Source organism: Aedes aegypti, chromosome 2, assembly GCF_002204515.2.
Source record: "Aedes aegypti strain LVP_AGWG chromosome 2, AaegL5.0 Primary Assembly, whole genome shotgun sequence".
Lineage (NCBI taxonomy): Eukaryota > Metazoa > Arthropoda > Insecta > Diptera > Culicidae > Aedes > Aedes aegypti.
This window is the reverse complement of record NC_035108.1, coordinates 439,330,904-439,350,373: the sequence shown is the minus strand read 5'-3', so window position 1 is coordinate 439,350,373 and position 19,470 is coordinate 439,330,904. Positions and strand designations below refer to the sequence as shown.

Genomic DNA, 19,470 nt, shown 5'->3' with positions numbered 1-19,470 from the left:
CAAGGGATCCCACTCCTATTTCCTCCCATCTTTCCCTTCCCTTTCCTCTCCCATCGGGTAGATGATGAAATGGGCTCAAATATGGCGATGACACAAATCTCCCAAATGGCGGGGAACGTGCTTCTGGAGCCGGACTTCTGATACCTGATAGCAGTTCAAGCATATGAACTATGTTATCTTCTATCTTCTATATAAATAAAAATGGAATGGTGTTTGTATGTCACGAAATAACTTGAGAACGAGTCAAAGGATTTACCTGATTCTTCCACAGTTAGGTTCATGAAGTGTTCCGACGTGTTTGTGTGTTTAAAAAACTCAAAATATACACCGGGAAAGTCGAAAAAACGAGTGTGAATATAACTGTCTTTTTGTATGAGACGTCACATGGCGCTTTTCAACAGCCTACTTGATGGCAAGACGAAGTTTGCCGGGACCACTAGTTGTGAATAAACAAATAATCTAATTTCACTGAAAGCAAATGACCTAACCTTCATTTGCTTAATTTATTTCAATTTAATATATAGCTACATATATTTATAGCTCACTAGCTCCTCCTAGTTGTAGAATGTTGAACTAAGCAAACATGTAGTGTATAGCATTTAGACTAATGAGCATTTTTGCCAAAGACATCAATATTTCAAATCATCAGTATTTAGAACCATCGTAAGATCTAATTACAGAACATGATAGTCGCTTAGGGGAATTAGAAAACCATGTTTTTTTAGCTAGCGCCATAATGCGGTGAAATTCCCAGCTAACCAATGCGTAACATAGTAGCCCTATCCATGGTACAAAACTTCACCGAAGAAAGTATAATTTTATATAGAACTCCTTCTGAGATATAAGCGTCCAAAGTTTAAAAAAATCGCTGTTTTAAACCTTTTTCACAATAACCCCTCCCCGCGATGAACGATCCCCATTTTGAATTTTATTATATTTCTTAGAAAAACTCATTTAATTTTTTTTTTTTCTATCTTTATTAACGAGATGTTTAGCCCTGGGCTAGTTCATCTCGGGACCAACGGCTTTACTTCCCTTCCGAAGGAAGTCATCACTACTGAAAATTTTAGTGACTATCTCGGCGATGGGATTCGATCCCAGGTCCTCGGCGTGAGAGGCGTGTGTTCTAACCCCTACACCAGGTCCGTCCCCGCATCATTTAAATTGGCTATCTAAGAAGAATCGAAAATCCATTTGTATTTCGCGATGTTACTGCGATTTGAATTTGGGGTCAAAATGACCTCGAAACACAGACAACGTAACTTTTTTTTTCGCGCAGACAGAAGTTTAAAAACCAATAAATATATTAAACAAACAGTTGTCAATGCATTCCAAACAACTATAACTTCATAATCACATTTTTCAGGCATATTCAACTATTCTGATAAACTTTATAGTGTATCTTCAAAATACTTCGAAATATATGTATCGTATCTTTGAAAATGTACAATGTATTTTCCAAATATTCATAATGCTTACAAATATTCTCAATTCAATTGAAATATGCTCATAGGAACAATTCTTACTGAAACCAGGCCGCCATGGGCAGCCATCGTTCGAATTCTAATTTTATGTCACTGATTGCTAGTATATGCTAAAACTAAATCGAATGGATGGTTTTCTCAAATCGGTGGCCCCCTCGAACGCCAGCTAGCTAATTATTATAATGTTGAATATCGGATCTTAATGATTTATGCAAATTTAAATGATTGTCATTACAAATAAATAAAGATAATTTGGCATGTCCCAAAAAATAGCCCTTTTTTACCCGACTTGACCCAGTGACCCACCAAAATAACTCCGGCCACAGGTATATTTCCGAGTTTCTTTGGTCACTTCTAGAAATTAGATATGTGGGCCAGTAAACTGACAAAAAATCATTTGAATCCGTTAAGAATTCGCTGAGCGGTGAGGGTTTTAGTATTTTTGCTTTCACTCAGGCCTATACGGATTAATTCGGACAACTCCGTAATTAGTTATTAACTTATGTATGCGTTGTAAAACTTTGGCTATAATAATTGGGCTGTTCTGCAGGCATCACTGGATTTATGCAGTAGAACATAGTAGCCATGGTTCGTGCGTGCTATCTTTCGTGCCAGATGCAGCAATGTTGCCTGTTCAGAAGTTGAATGAGCACTGTTGAAGAATTTGTGACTGAATGTAAATCAATAACTAATTATTCAGACGTCCGATTTGAAAACGGTCTTCAACAAAGTTGTAGCTTATGAATGTATCTCACAGTATCAATGTAGCTCTAATTCCCAAGAAAACATGGGCAAACATTATGATCAGTTGAATGAATTGCTTGCTTTTCTCATAGTAATTCGCATACACACTTTGAAGAGCTTGTGCAGTCTCAGTTTTCGTCCGAATGAGCTCAAATTTTGGGAGGACATTTAGGATTTGATCTACACGCAGAGAATTAACAGCTATTCAAAATAATAAATATTAGTGTTGCTTTCAAAAAAACCTTTTCAATTTGTTGTATTTAGAAAAGCGCTTTGAAACAACAATGATTTTTATCAGAACGAAACACAAATATTGTTGAAGCAGTCCTAACAAGAAATTTGTTGAAACAATAAAAGAAAAACCTTATATCAAATGTAAGTTTTATTTGTTTTAATTTCTTTCATTGTCGATTCAATTAATCATGCGTATAACATAAAAACTGGCCCGTCATTTTGGTTTTGATTGAAATCGGCGAGAATGTGGATATTACTAGTGCGTTGAATTAGACCAAAGTGCAAGACGTGAAGGAAATTGATGTTTAGGGATCCATAAACTATAATCTAAGCTATTTATGGTTAGTTTCGGCCATCCTTTCTAAATTTTTGTTTACACTAAAGTATTTTCAATTATTGCAGTCAACCCCTACACGAGCTGATGATTTCATCCTTACTTTGTCGCGGAGCGGATAAAGCTTATCATTCAATTAAAACGGATTATGGAGCAAGTTTCATATACTAAAGAGAAATGAAAATAAAGTGGGCTTTTAAATGTGATTATCGTAATTTAGTTCATAAAATGAAAAAAAGAGGTTTCAGGGAACTTAGTCCAACAAAAATGAGTTCTTATTTCAAACAAAAGCATTATCATATAAAAAAACATTGTTATTTGTTTTAAAAACGATGGGTTTTAATTTAATGCAAAAAATTGTTGTTTCAAAAGAAAAAAAGGTTGAATCAAAAATTAATTTTGTTGCACCACAATGAACCCAGCTGTCAAATTCAACAATAAATATTTTTAAACCAAATGATGAGTGAAACAGTGAAAGGCAATTATAAGCCGGCAAATAATACAGATATATTGTTGTAATGATACAGAATATATTTGGTCGGCGTTAAGTCAGAGTGGACCAAGTACAAAACTTGGAAAAATTGGATTATTCTGCCATGAGATGCAAAATAACGTTATCTCCATTTCACTTTGATCCGATTTGATGAATGTTGCAAACTGGGAGAGATATGTAACAAATTTACTCTGGATGATCTATAAAAATCAATAAAAGTATGCAGTCAGAGTGGACCAAGTAATTTTTACCATAACAACGAAAACAATCGATGCGCTGAGAAAGTCTAGAAAATGCAAGACATTTCAAGTTATTTTCCAGATTTTTCGACATGGAATGATTCTTCTTCCCATCCATCAATAGAAACTCATAAACATGTCATAATTTGATGGATCTTATTTTGATATCTGGCCATTTACCGTATTTGAGTAGGTGATCAGAAATTGCAACAATTTCTGTGCAGACAGAGTGGACCAAGTGTTAAAAAGCAACAAACTGATTGATTATTGCATTTTTTGAGTCGATTTCAGAATTCGATAGAAGTTTATGGTAGTTCTATGGTGTATGTATGGACGGTCCTAGAACCCGCATATTGGACCAGTATATTTTGGTCGGTACTCAAGATTTTCACTTGGTCCACTCTGACTGAACGCATATTTGAATATTTCTGGTCTTCAACGCCCTGACCCTTCAAAACCTTAATTTCCAAGGTATCGTAATGCCACTGATTTTGAGATTGACGATATGGATTATTGAAGAATTTACGATACTGATGTCGAAGGGTCTTGATAATATGTTCATCTTGTAGATATGCACCCAGTTTGACCACGCAAGCATTAAATGATTGTTCTTCTTCTTGAAATTGTTCAGTCACAGTGGACCAAGTGCACATAGTCCATCAAAAAATCGTTCTATCAGAGTTTCGGATTGTGATTTTTCATGTTTATCACTTCACATTATATTGTTTGAAAGTAACACAAGGATGGGTAGAAATATTGAACCAAAATTTTACTGAGATAAAAAAAAAATACAAAGCGTTAGACTTTGAGCCCGTTTTTCTCAAAATATGAAAAATGTCACTTGGTCCACTCTGACTTAACGCCGACCATTTAATTTTACAATTGTTTTCTCTGCGTGTAGAATCGAATAAGCGGTGTGGAGGCAAAAACGATTTTTTGAACCACTCTAATGTCTCATATTTCCCTTGGAACACATAGCAAACTTAGTGGCATCGTATAGAAGAAGATGGAAGCTTCTATCTGAGACTAAACAAAATTTGACAGGCATTTTTTTTTAGAGATTTCGCAAGGAGTTCTTGCAGGAATATCTCCAGTGATTCCTTCATAGATTATCTTTACTGGGATTCCTCCAGGAATTTCTTCAAGGATTACTCCAGGATTTGTTTCATAAATTCTTCCAGGAATGCTCCGGTGATTTATCTAGAGATTTTCCAAGCGATGTCTTATGGTATTTTGGAGATATACTAGAAAATCTTCCAGATACTTTTCCAAGGAATGCTCCAGGAAAATCTCTAGAAGGATTCTTGCAGAAATATCTTGAAAGCTTTCTCCAGGAGTTTAACTAGGATAATATCTTCAAGGGTTACTCAACATACTTCTCTAGTGATTTCTCCCGAATTTCTTCCGAGGATTCCTTCACACATACAAAGATATCCCCAAGTAGTCAACTCGAGATTTGTCCAGGAATTATTCCGGGGATTTCTTCAGAGATTCCTCCATGGATCGCTCTAGGGATTCTACCAGGAATTCCTTGGAATTCCTCCAGGTGTTCTACACGAATTCCTCAAGGGATTCCTTCAGAAATTCCCCCAGAGCTACCACCAAGAAAATCGTTACATGACTTACTTCAAGGATTTCTACACATCTTTCTCCAGAAATTCCCTTGGAACTTCTCCCAGGGATTCGTTCTCCTAAAATCCTCCGGGGATTACTCCAAGAGCTACTCTTGAATTTCCTCGAGATATTCTCCCATAAATTCCTGCAGTAATTTCAGCAGAAATTATCCTAAGAATTTCTCCAGGGATTACATTAGGAAAATTACCAAATTACCTCCAGTAATATCTCTACATAAATTCCATATGGCAAATCGCTTTATGGATTCCTCTAAAGATTTCTCCTTGGATTCCTTCAAAAATTTCTCCATAGATTACTCCAAGCATTATTCTAGGGATTTCTCCAGAAAAATCTCTACAGAGGTTTTTCCAGGGGTATCTCTACGAATTCCACCAGCAAAATCAACAAATTGATTTTTGTTCTGGGATACCTCCAGGGATTCTCCAGGGATTCCAGAGATGCCTCCAGGAGTCCTTCAGTAATTAACTTAGATTGAATCCGTGATTATAGACGATGATCTTAAACTCTTGATCCGTCTTAAAAACGTGAGGAGAAGGCAATTTCAACGCACTCGCGATCCTGCTATGAAAATTATATGGCAGGATTTGCAGAAAGAAATCAAGAAACGTTTTGCAAATTTAAGAAACAAAAATTTTGAAAATAAAATTTCTCAATTGGGCCCTGGCTCTAAGCCCTTTTAGAAATTATATAAAATCTTGAAAAAACCTCAGAAGCCAATACCGGCATTGAAAGAGGAAAACAAATTATTACTAACTAATTGCGAAAAAGCTCAAAAACTTGCTATGCAGTTTGAAAGTGCGCACAATTTTAATTTAGGACTTACTAGTCCAATTGAAAATCAAGTTACTCAGGACTTCGAAAATATTCTCAATCAAGAGAACGTTTTCGAAAATGCCTGGGAGACTGATTTGGAAGAAGTGAGAACTATTATTAAAAATATCAAAAATATGAAAGCTCCTGGCGATGATGGAATTTTCCACATCCTCATCAAGAAACTTACAGAAAGAAGCATATCATTTTTAGTTGATATATTTAACAAATGTTTTCAATTAGCATATTTTCCTGACAAATGGAAAAATGCTAAGGTTGTTCCAATTTTAAAACCAGACAAAAATCCTGCAGAAGCTTCTAGCTATCGTCCAATCAGTTTGCTTTCCTCCATCAGTAAACTTTTTGAAAAGGTTATTTTGAACAGAATGATGGCCCACATCAACGAAAATTCATTTTTTTTCCAATGAACAGTTCGGATTCCGCCATGGACATTCGACCACTCATCAACTTTTACGTGTAACAAATTTGATCCGTTTTAACAAAACTGAAGGCTACTCTACTGGTCTTGCTCTTCTAGACATAGAAAAAGCATTCGACAGTGTTTGGCATGAAGGTTTGATTGTTAAATTGAAAAACTTTAATTTTCCAACATACATTGTTAGAATAATTCAAAGTTATCTGTCAAATCGTACACTTCAGGTTAATTATCAGAACTCCAGATCTGAAAGCCTTCCTGTAAGAGCTGGTGTTCCCCAAGGCAGCATTTTGGGACCAATATTATACAATATTTTCACATCTGACTTACCTGAGTTACCTCAGGGATGTCAAAAATCTTTGTTTGCGGATGACACAGGCCTCTCCGCCAAAGGACGAAGCCTGCGTGTCATCTGTAATCGATTGCAAAAAAGTTTGGACATGTTTTCTTCATACTTGCAAAAATGGAAGATTTCTCCTAATGCTTCCAAAACTCAACTAATAATATTCCCACATAAACCAAAAGCTCTTTATTTGAAACCTTCAAGTAGACATGTTGTCACGATGAGAGGGGTTCCAATAAATTGGTCAGATGAAGTTAAGTATCTAGGGCTCATGCTAGATAAGAATTGAACTTTCAAAAATCACATTGAGGGCATTCAAGCCAAATGTAACAAATATGTAAAATGTCTCTATCCACTTATTAATAGAAAATCAAAACTTTGTCTTAAGAACAAGCTTTTGATATTCAAACAAATTTTCAGGCCTGCCATGTTGTATGCTGTACCAATATGGACTAGCTGTTGTAGTACCAGGAAGAAAGCTCTGCAGAGAATTCAAAATAAAATTTTGAAAATGATTCTGAGGCTTCCTCCCTGGTATAGTACTAATGAGTTACATAGAATATCCAATGTTGAAGCATTGGAACAAATGTCAAATAAAATAATCAATAATTTCAGGCAAAAATCGTTACAATCTTCCATTGCCACGATTAATGCGTTATATGTTTAGGTTAAGTTAGGTTAAGTATATTCAAAACGTTTGTTTTCTCTTATAAGCAGGTGAAATTAACTCACCTGTAAAAAATCTGAACTGCTACGGCAAATGAAATGTAATATGTTGTTAACAAAATGTTAATAAAATCTTAGATTTGTTTTACCAAATTAGGATGATAGATTTGTCTAATAACACAGAACACTTAGATATAAGAAATAATGAATGTAATGTTTAAAATGATACAAAAAAAAACCTAGATTCACTCCAGTGATTCCTACAGGAGTTTCTCCAGAGATTCATCCAGGGATTTCTCTTGGAAAATCTCTACAGGGATTCCTGTAGATATTTCTTCAGGAATTTCTCCAAGGATTGCTCAAACAAAAAATCTTCATGGTTTCCTCTAAAAATTGTTCCAGGAATAGGCTGGTAGAGAATCGATTGTATATTTTAATGAAATATGCTTTTTGTCTACGCAGTCTTCATTAGAATAATGTCGTTGAAAAAATAAAGACTGCGTATCAAAAAGCATATTTGATATTTCTTTAGGAATACTACCAGAGATTTCCTCGGAAATTCCTCCATAGGACCCTGCAAAAGTTTCTCCGGGGATAGAACTTTTTCAAAAATTCAATCTGGATCTCTTATTGAGTAGTGTGTGATCCTTTGACCGTGCCGCTTGCTCCTGCGGGGGCGGGTGAAGCGGTCAAGCAGGATTAATCGTGTTTCGCGCGCAGTGCAGTGGGGGGAGAAGAGTGGCGTGATTCACGGGATTATTTAGTAGTGTGTGATCCTTTGACCGTGCCGCTTGCTCCTGCGGGGGCGGGTGAAGCGGTCAAGCAGGATTAATCGTGATTCGCGCGCAGTGCAGTGGGGGGGGGGGGGAGAAAAGTGGCGTGATTCGCGGAATTATTTAGTAGTGTGTGATCCTTTGACCGTGCCGCTTGCTCCTGCGGGGGCGGGTGAAGCGGCCAAGCAGGATTAATCGTGTTTCGCGCGCAGTGCATTGGGGGGGGGGGGGGGGGGGAGAAAAGTGGCGTGATTCGCGGAATTATTTAGTAGTGTGTGATCCTTTGACCGTGCCGAGTTGTGTTTGATCCTTCGACCTTGACGCTTGCTCCTGCGGGGGCTGGCGATGAGGGCAGGATCAAACATGTCGCGCGTCGGTCGAGTAAAGTGAAAAAGTGCCGCGTTCGAATAGTTCTTTTTGATCTTTCGACGTTGACGCTTGCTCCTGGGCAGTGCGTCAAGAAAGCCTGAGCAGTCGTCAGTCGTTTTCCCTCTCGGGTCGCGCGCCTATTTTCTCTGAGTGCTTTTATATAGCCGAGCAAACGAGTGAAGCTGAAAGTGGTTGTTGCTGAGGATGACGGATCAATTGGTGAGCTCGTTTCATGCTAGTATTTCTAATTTATAAAATATGTATGACTGCAGCTTTAATCGTTACAACGATGAGACGTAAATATGATTTGTCAACAAACTTTGAAAGGTTCGTCACTGTGAGTGTCGACATAAACTCTGATTCATAAATTATCTATGTCTAATTTATTTTTTCAAAACACTTTTTTTCCTTTTACCTTTATTTTTGTAATTAAAAAAAACTTTGAATGGTTCGACACTACGAGTGTAGACTTGCGAAAGGTTCACTTTATTCAACAAACTTTGAAAGGTTCGTCACGTCAAGTGTCGGCAAATTTTTTCTCTACATAGATATTGTTCATATCAAATGAAAATATTGTATTTGCATTTAAGCATGTTTATATCTCACCAATAATTATTTATCATGGTCTAATCGCTTATCAAAGTGAATCCTGTGACCCAACGATCCTTCCCATTAACAAACATCCCTCCCAGTAACCTTTGTGGAGATGCAGAGGCAAACACGGTCTCCAAATAGCAAAGGTTACACACTAACATTCCTTCCCCCAATCCCACCTGACTGCAAGGACGTGGCCGGCGCCGTTATTGACCTTGTATAAATAGAGGCACTGAATTATGCACACTGAAGAAGATTATGGCCAATCCCAGCCGAACTTCTAGTTGATTCTTTGTGCATTTTCACTGCCTTCGGTCAATCACGGAATAGCAACCATTGATATGTGTAGTCAGTCTAAGCTAAGCTAAGCTAAGCTAAGCTAATTCAATCTGGATCTCTTATTATTCTAGGACTTTCTACAGTATGTTTTGGGAATTTTTCAAGCATTCAATTAGGAATTCCTTTATAGATAAGTAGGGTGCCGGTGCCATTCGTGGATTACCTAAGCAATATAAAATCATAACTTAGTAACGGGAAGCCTTAACGGAAATCTTTTGGCTTCAACAGAAAGATTTTAATCTCTACTATATAGGAAAAATAGAGTGATAAAATTATTTATTGAGCATAACCTCGCTTGAGCCGCTTGGTACACGTGTTCCAGTAGTTGCGCTAGTGCTCCAGTAGTAGACGTTTGGGAATGCTATAAGGAATTTAATATAAATAGTTTATTTTTACATAGGTTTAACATTTGTTCCTCGTAGCAGCAACTAAAATCTTTCGAATGAAGCACAAATTTCATTTCTGGGACATTTCTTCATTTTTTATAATTATTTAAAAAACAGCCTCGATCAAATGATCCACTACTGGAACATGACGGCAAATACTGGTGCAAGGGAGCAATTTTTTTTTGCGAAGACTGAATTATTTATATGACTTTTTGACAAAATAAAAAGCCGAAATCGACTTAACTAGAGGCAATCTATCCACCAAAAATAGCGCATGTCGTTTTTATATAAAAAAAAAAACATTTTATTCCATAGTCCAATCTACTGGTAAATTACAACCATTGGTACCGGCACCCTACCACTAGAATTTTTCCCAGAAATTTAATGGACTCTAGAAATATGAAATGTCCTTAGTTAACAACTTTTCCTTGCACTTTTTTGGATCCCTCTTTTCAGTCAAATATCTGTTTCACCTAAATTACGTTTGTCGCATTTCTTACTCTAACTAAATGATTAACTCTAACGCTTGGCATTGCCCTCCCGCAGACGTGGAGCATCATGTTTCACAGTTGGTTAACGTTTGTGCTGTTGATCTGGGCCAACCTGATCTGGATCATGCCGAATCAGCGCAAGAATATGCTTAACTCCAGTCCATTCCTAGTCATCTACGCGGAGCTGCTACTGCTAGCGCAGTATCTGTACGGAATGAAACTCACCGACGACGAGCTGCCGTCCACCGTCAATGTAAGCTACTAAATTTGCCTCCCTAGACTGGTAGCTAACCCCCTGAACAACATTCTAGATTACCGGTATCAATCTGGCTCAGATTGGTTTCATCAAGTACCCGGAGTATCCGTGCTCGCCACTGCTGATCAAATCCCTGTTCACCACCATGTTCTGGATCTCGTTGCGTCAGATGATCCAGGAACGGCAAAACGAGCGGCGAACATCCACCATTGCCGATATGGCTGCACCGCTGCAAGTCACGGTCGGGGCGGCCACGACGGTCGGTGCCGGTCGACCACTGGAGAAGAAATCCTCGGCTTTTATAACGCGAGCCGGAACGCTGATCAACTCGTTCCTGATCAAGTTCTGGATCTGGGTGGTGGCGATCACGTTGTTCCTATCCGGCATGACGGGCCATCGGATGACCGGTTTTAGGATAGTGTATATGGCGCTGTTTTTGATCTTTGTTCTAACATTCCAAGTAGGTTGGGAACATGGTGGTTCACTTCACTGGATGTATTTTCTTATATGTTGTTGCAGTTCTCCTTCAAAGTCTGGCGCAAGATGATGTACGCATTCTGGTTGACGGTGATCGTCTACTCCATGTCCATCCTTGTTTTAGTCTACACTTACCAGTTCGACAAATTCCCACTCTATTGGACCGAGTATCTTCATATTTCGGATACTTTGTAAGTAGCTTTCATTTCATATCAACAAGTTCTTGTTAATGATAACATTTTTTCACTTCAGACAAAAAGATATCGGTTTAGAAACATATGAGACCAAACAGCTCTTCCTTCATCTGGTTAACCCAACCATGATCGTCATCATCACCGTGATTCAACTCCACTATTGCCACAGGAAGTTTCTGGAAATCTCGGAAATTCCTATTGTGTAAGTATCAATTACATTTTTCTCTTTCTTCAAAACTTCAATCCCAATCCTACAGACAAGACAACGACATCCCCGTGGTGTCCGAAACGAGTTCCGCCTACGGTACCTTCTCCCGGCGGAAAAAGCTCAGCAGTACAACCGATGCGCCACCGATCGAAAGAGATCCCGAAGTGGGTGCCCGTGACGATGACGGCAAGCAGCCACTCAAAGAAGACGAAGAAGAACTAGGTGGAGACGTTGCTTCGGAAATACTGGACGATCTCCGCTTCCGCAAGCTTTCCAAACAGGAAATCAAAGGCGTTGCTCAAAAACTCATCAATCGTATTTCAAAGTTGGCGGAAATCGTTTGGTTGTTCTTCGAGATCCATCTGCTGAAGATCATTTTGATTGTGGCGTTTTCCCTCAGCGTAGAGACGATCTCGTTTCTCCACTTGATGTACGTGATCATGACAGTGTTTGCGGTAAAATCGCATACCAACTCGCTGGTGTTGATCACCAGGATCATGTCGCTGATCTCGTCGATTCTGCTGATCACGACTATGATCTACCAAGTGGACTACATCAACGAAGCGAACTACGTCAGCGAGTGTCCCAACATAGATCTGAACCAGACTCACTGGGAAATGAACAACGCAAAGTGGTTCGGGTTTCAGAAGACATCGGAAATTAGCAGTTTGGCAGATTTGGTGAGGCCGTACCTGATCTACATCATTGTGGTGACGATCCATGCGGTGGTTGTGTTGAGGCAAACCATTCGTCGTATACGGTTGGGGCAATCTCCGAGAACTCCACATATGATGTTCCCAAATGTAACACGTCATGATGCAGATAAGGACATTCCACGCATGATCAAATTCTTGTTCAACTATGGATTCTACAAGTTTGGGGTGGAAATCTCTTTGGTGTCTTTGGTAGTTGTGATTGCGTCTCGAATGGATGTGTTCTCCTGCTTCTATGCCATATGGACATGCATAATGTTCCACATGAATCGGGATAGTTTACGACGGGTTTGGCGGGTACTGACGTGGTTTACCGTTGTGCTGATACCCTTGCAGTATGTCATTTTCATCGGATTACCACCGATTTTATGCGTTGATTACCCTTGGGATATACCATTCCTGGATCGCTTCCGGATATGGGCGATGTTGCCGGAGAATTCGGCCGTTTTCCGTGCTCAAGCTGGTAAGGTAGTAGCTGATTTCCTTCTGTTGATGTTCCTCTGCCGACAGACCCTAGTGTTCCGGATTGAGACAAGGTATTCATCCTGCCCGGATGATTTTGGTGGAGGCAGCAATCAATCAGTACTGGAGGACATTGATAAACTGGGAACGGTTCCGTTCATCAACCCAACTCCGGATTTCATCGCCAAGGTGCGAAACTGGCTGGATGTGCTGAAACGTGGCGCATTCTTGGTATTTTTCTGGTTCACTTTGGCCATTGTGTTTCTGACGGGAACAAGTCGGGTGACACTGTTCTCGATCGGATATCTGATTGGATCATTCACGTTCCTCTGGCAAGGAACGGATTTCTACCTGAGGCCAATCAAAGCTATTCTGCGAACGTAAGTTTCCTTCGAAATTGCATTTCGCTAGATTTCGATATTAATGTCTATCATTTACAGCTGGAACATGCTAATCGGTTACAATGTGTTTGTTATCACCACAAAAACCTTGCTGCAAATGGTAGGATGTCTGTACCTAAGCCAACTGACGAGCAACAACTGTTGGCTGGTGCAGCTGCTGGGGATCTCGTGTTTGTCCTCACAAGATAACGAACCTACACCTGATCCCATCGATCCGGACGCTAATGTAGCCACTTGCAACGTACCTTACGATGACTCCGGGTTGTTTTGGGATGGAGTGTGCTTTGCCTTTTTGTTGCTGCAACGTCGTATCTTCTCGAGCCATTATTTCTGTCACATTATCAATGAGACGAAGGCCAGCACCATTTTGGCGTCGAGGTAAGATTCGTCCGATTGAAACTTAAATCCGTTAGATTCACCTATTTTTATCTATTCTACAGAGGCGCTGAGTTAATCGAAGAACTTCGTATCAAGGACGTGAAGCTGGAAGCCGAACGCGAAAGCCAAATTCTGCAAAAGATAAAAATGAAGATGGATCGTATCAAGGCCACTCAGCAGAAGATTCTGGAGCCGGTGCATGAGCCAACGACGCACGCAAAAGGTAATTTTCCTCCATGAGACTTCAATATCGTCTTCAGTTAAATCTCCGTTGGTGTGTGTTAAATTCTGTTCTGTTGATCGCGTGCGATCGTTTCGCGTCAAGTATTATCGGGAAAAAGAGCAGATCGAGTTTTGATTTTTGGTTCGATGTATGGTTTTGTGAGTGTGAAGAACGCGTTATCGAATGCCGAGATTTGTAAGTATGGACGCAATTCTTCTGTTTGGGCTTTCCTTAGCTTCAGCTGTGTAGTAGATCCAATACTTGTGTAGTGGCGACCGAGATAATGCACAAAATGGTAGTGTAACCGCTCACCGTAGAGTAGAAACAGCGTAGTTAAAGTGCACTCTCTCCACTAACAAGCGAGATCTTTCTTCTGTTTTTCCATTTCTTGCGTTAATTGGTTTTGGGCAGAACAAGACGATCAGCGTGTGGCTCGCACTCATAGTTTGTCGTCATATGCAGGATATCACACACCAATTGAGGACGAACTCGCCGGTGGTTCGATGATTATCGAAGGGGAAGGCATTTCAGAAATTCCTTCCGATAATGGAGGTTTGAACGTAGGGCGAGGGTCCTATCACACTCAGGTTTGTAGCTTTTTAAAGCCAAGCACGTGTTGTGAACATTTGAGTATGGTTTACAATTTTAGGCACCGTCACCTTGTTCTGCTTTGATGACTGTTTCACTGGAAGCATATCTAGATCCACAGCGAATGTCTTTTGAATCACCTAATGATATGCTAGCTAGAGTTTGCAGTCCGGATGATACTTTTCCGGTATTTTCACCACCACCTTGTGAGGTAGTTGTCTTATCAAGATGCATTTCCTCTGCACTAGACAAAATTGCACTAATTTATCTATGCTCAATAGAAGGAACAACCACCACCATCTGCCCCAGTTAACAACACTTTGATGCCTCCAAGTAAAACTGCTATGCAAACCCGACAGCACCGTAGACAATCCAGTTTGAATGCCGTATCTTGGCCTAACCCCAATGAACTAACTGTTAGTCCAAGACAACGTCGCCTTTCCAATAACTTAACTCCAGCTGAAGTAATTATCCTTTGCTGTTACCATACTACTAACAAAGACTAAGAATAATCTCTTTTAGGACACACCTGATCAAGCACCTTCGCCTCGTTCGCCACGTTCGCCGCGATCCTTCAATCGCCACCACCATCGTCGACAGTCCAGTATGGGAACTTCTGTAGCTCCAGAAGAACTAACCGTTGATCCCAGTCGACGCCGATCCAGTTTTCTGGTATCACTTTTCGTGGACGACGATACCACTCGTTATGACGATGCGACCCATGCCGGAGCAGGTCGGAGGCGTTCGCGAACCCGTAGTATCTGGGGTCCTGTTGGGGAAGCGGCTCTACGCGAATCGATCCGTTCGGCCACCTCCCGTTCACCTGTTTCCCATCATGAGTGTAACTATAATCACATTTATACTCTGTTTCGCTTCTAATCATCGCTGCTTTCTCTTGTAAATATCTACTTCCGTTACTGTTTATGAGTCAACAGTCAACTCCTGTGTAAATAATTCATTGCGACATCCACGTTTTCCATGATGCAGATTTAGTCTCCACGAAGTGGTATGTATCAACAAGTTTTGTAAATAACCAACAAATTCCAATAAAAAAGAGAGACACATTGTCTATATTTTTGTGATCGCCGTTTTGCTAAGTGGTAAATAAATGACGAATGTTCCGAAATTCCCCTGCACCTGTGGTATCCATGCACAGCACGCAAACGACTTACAGTTCTCCGAATGATTCAAATTCGCCTAACGTGAATTGAACATTCGCTTTTTGCTTAATCCACCCTAAAATAATATTACTTGAACCCAACTCATATTAAATATTTCTAGCATTTTCAACAACATATATTTTAACGCACAAAAGTAATCAACCTACACCGTATGTTTTCCATCACTTTAGTAAAATTATGTGCCTTACTTCCTTTCTCTAGATACCCAACGACGTCCGTCCAGGTTTTGGCGCAAAATTTCGGAGAACAGAGCAGCCGGTAAAGAACACACTTTCAATATCCTTCTCAAGCGCAACACTTCTCCTACCCATCACAAACGAGCCTCTGCTGATCGAAATAATCGTAGTCCTGGAGACTGTGCGTCTTCTGTGGCAGCTAAATGCTATAACATCAGACATCGCTTTACTACTTCACTGTTCTGCTATGTTTAACTTCGATTGAATGTCTTTCTTTCGCAGGAATAGACCGATTTCATGACGCCATGATGAGATTTGAAGAGTCGTTCGAATCAAGATTAGTATTCATCAAGATATGTTCATGAAAAGCTGGAAGCTTCTTGGTAACTAGCATCCTCTTTCTTTTATAACAATACAAACAGCTCTTCAGATCTCACACATTGGTCATTCTTCCGTAAAATCTTCTTTCCTTCTTCCCTACACACTCAAAAACTGGCGTTTCCTTTCGGATAGTTTGGCTCCACCTTCAGCTGCAGAGGCTCGATCTGTTCTCATCGAAATTCATTTGTGACTAAACTTGAAGTCGGGGTGTTCCGGACGTCCATCGTAAGAAAATCGTTTCTAGCTTACACGAACATCATTTACTTCCGTTGTGCCACCGACTAAACTTTTGGTTTAAAGTATCTTTAAATGGCAATGAAAAAAAAGCATACTAATTAATATCAGTACTTTATTTACGCTGTAGCTTAGTTTTTGCGGAAGCTTTGTTTTTTGTTTGCTGCTTTTCAGTTCTTTAGTTAATCGTTATTCGTTTGCAGAAATAAACCGAATGGTTATCCCCAATATCATCATCATTATTATTTGAATTAACAAAAAAATTATCAAATCGATCCCTCATTTTCATTTTATATTCTTGAATAGTTCGTGGCTAAATATATCGATTACCTCGAAGTTACAATAGAAGTTTATAGCTTTTCTAGTCTTAAATTTAATTGACCCACGGTAGGGATTGCTTGTATAAGTTTTTATTGAGATTAAAAAAATGCGTTGTATTGCTCTCGAATTGCTCTCAAATTATCATGATACTATATTTAACACTAAACATTTGTCGCTTTTACAGCCAGAAGACGATCTAGAATCCTTACTTGTTTTCTGATTTTCAGTGAACCAATAAAGGTTCCGAAACGTCGGATCAGAAACCAAACGTTAATCGGAATTCTGACTACAACGCCTAGAAAAATATCATGTTAAATACACAGTCGATAACCCGAATTCCTTGAAAAAGGGTTCAAAACGTCGGAATGAGCCAAATTGAATACTGTTTCCGCCTGAAAAGGCTATACAATTTCACCCATTCAGGATAACAATCTTGATCTTGAACAAAAATGTCATCGATAGTCCTTAAAACGTTCACTTTTATGTTCATTAACCCGGCTCTTGAACGATAATTCGTTGATTTCGTGAAGGCATTTCTGAAAAAATTACTGGTTAAATTCGTCGAATTGCTCGAAAAAATGAAAATTTTGTAAGGAATTCTATAGAAATCGATGAAAGAATTATTCTTGGAGGGCTTTCTTGAGGAATTTTTGACTATGAGAAATCCCTGGTGGAATCTAGAGTAGTTTTTTTTTATACTTAAAAATACAGGTCGGAATATACCGGATGTTCCAGGGCGTCAACCTGGAACATCTGAAAAACCTGGAATTATCAGGAAATTTTATCCGATCTGATTTTGTACCTGATATTCTCAGGAAATTTGGAATACACAACCATGGAGCATATTTTGAAGTAGTAATTTGAGGTAGAGGAAGTGTTCCCTTAGTTGTGGGTGTTCCTATAGTTGCGGTAGTGTCGTTTTCACTGGTTTTATTACATTAGTCACAGAACCAACACTGCCAATCGACGTATTAGCTTGTTGATATACGAAATAGTTGAAAAGAGCGTTCAAATTGCTTCAAAACTGATGAACATCACTAAAATTGATAAACTTTTTCTTACTTGTACCAATAGTTGCGGTAAAGTGTTCCTATAGTGGAGGATCCTATAAGAAAACAACGGATACCGCAACTATAGGAACACACATTAAAAATATTACTCAACTAAAGGAATAGTGTACCGATAGTGGTGGTATTATTTTTCACTGACATGCCGTGGTTTACTGTGATGAAATCATTTTTCTCATTAAGTCAATGTCAGTCAATTCCCGTTACAACATTAACATGCACATTAATTGCGCTTCTTAAATTTTGGCGGTTAAATGAAGTTCAATCGTGCTTAGCACCTCCAATATTGGTACATCTACCCTAGAATATGTTCATTACAAAGGATTTTTCCTTCAAAATCCAGAGATTACTATTGTTTACCAGAAAACTTAATCAAAAAAAAATCGACTGCCCCGCTATTAAAACTTCAAGAGAGAGGAGATAGCTCACTGACAGTTGGCATGCTTTCTGGCCTTCTTTGGCTTCTTTCTTTAATATCTGCATTGTGCACAAAATGAAATATTTTTATTTATAATTTTTATTTTTTTTTATTTTTTTATTTATAAAATAGTCAGATGAACTTATTTTGGTCAAAATTATTCACTTCTTTTTGTTCACTATGGAAAAACATGAGAATATATATAAAAAAATCAAGCGCAATTTGGCAACACAAAACTATATTTAGGTATTCAACTTTTAAAATGTGAAATCATCGAAAAACACCTAGAAATTTTAATTACTTTTACTTGAATATTGACGGTTTTGCACGCTCTGCCCTTCAAATGTGACAGTTGGTGACAGGTTCCCTTGACTTTTGGGAGCTCGCAATCTAAGCTAGCTGTCTCCTCTCTCTCAGTTAAAACCCTACTTGATCTATTCAGTGAGGATTTTTTCGGGTATGTAACTTAATCGACTTATCAAAACTTAAAATATTCTTAGATATAGTCACCCCACAGTTATGGATAGCACTCAGATATGGATCAGAGTTGGATTCAAACGGGAATATCTCATCAAATAGAGTTGTAATAGCAAAAACACATTTTACCTACGTGAGCCATACATCTGTACAGCATCGCAATAAATTATAATACGCTTGAGCATATTTTTCCGTCCGTAGGAAATACAATGTCAAACGCACTCCCAGAAGCGTTGATTCTTAACTGTGGGGCATTGGAAACAGGGGACTGACACGACTGTCATCCTGCATACATTTCGGCTCTTCCTCACATCGTTTTGGTACTTCGCGTTTTGGTACCCACTTTCTGGTCGGTTTGCCCTAACCTTGCTCCTGATTTTCGAGTATACGGCTCATACTAGCGTTGGGCAAATTTGCCCAGAACATCGATGTTACAGAATCGATTCACATTTGAGCTGCTGAATCGATTCACCGATTTAATCGAATCCTTTGAATCGATGTTTTCGAATCGATTCGAATCGGATGAAAATTTACATTTATGAAGCTTTATATGAGAACAAATGCATTTGTATTTGATTTCAACATCTATCACATCAGTTTCGAAAATCAATCGAACAGATTTACTACTTTAAGATTAGTTCTAAATATGTTTTTTTTTTCCACAAACTCATTAAGAAATATTTAACGATTCCAACAAAATGAATCGAATAAAAAAATCGAATGAATAGAATCGATTCACCCGATTCTAGGTGCTCTAAACATCGATTCAAAAATTCGATTAATCGGAAAGCAAAAATCGATTTTCGGAACATCGATTCAAAATCGCCCAACGCTAGCTCATACGCTGCTAGTGCTAGATTCTGGCAATTAAACATATCGCATTAAATCGTCGTAATTGAATACGCTTTTCATTTGTTCATCATTTTGTTCATTGTTTTACGCATC

The 19,470-nt window shown here is 38.8% G+C and overlaps 1 protein-coding gene across 8 annotated transcripts in view; it reads left to right on the top strand.

Moving 5' to 3' along the window:
• Positions 1-19,470, top strand: part of LOC5567991 (piezo-type mechanosensitive ion channel component) — a 122,587-nt gene that overhangs the window by 67,090 nt on the left and 36,027 nt on the right. For all 8 annotated transcript variants that reach the window (XM_021847847.1, XM_021847846.1, XM_021847852.1 and 5 more), the window contains 12 exons: positions 10,426-10,623; positions 10,682-11,086; positions 11,146-11,294; positions 11,356-11,499; positions 11,555-13,060; positions 13,121-13,459; positions 13,522-13,682; positions 14,094-14,269; positions 14,332-14,481; positions 14,552-14,734; positions 14,793-15,111; positions 15,653-15,709. In XM_021847847.1, coding sequence (XP_021703539.1) covers positions 10,426-10,623; positions 10,682-11,086; positions 11,146-11,294; positions 11,356-11,499; positions 11,555-13,060; positions 13,121-13,459; positions 13,522-13,682; positions 14,094-14,269; positions 14,332-14,481; positions 14,552-14,734; positions 14,793-15,111; positions 15,653-15,709 — 3,787 coding nt within the window. The remainder of the gene's footprint in view (positions 1-10,425; positions 10,624-10,681; positions 11,087-11,145; positions 11,295-11,355; positions 11,500-11,554; positions 13,061-13,120; positions 13,460-13,521; positions 13,683-14,093; positions 14,270-14,331; positions 14,482-14,551; positions 14,735-14,792; positions 15,112-15,652; positions 15,710-19,470) is intronic.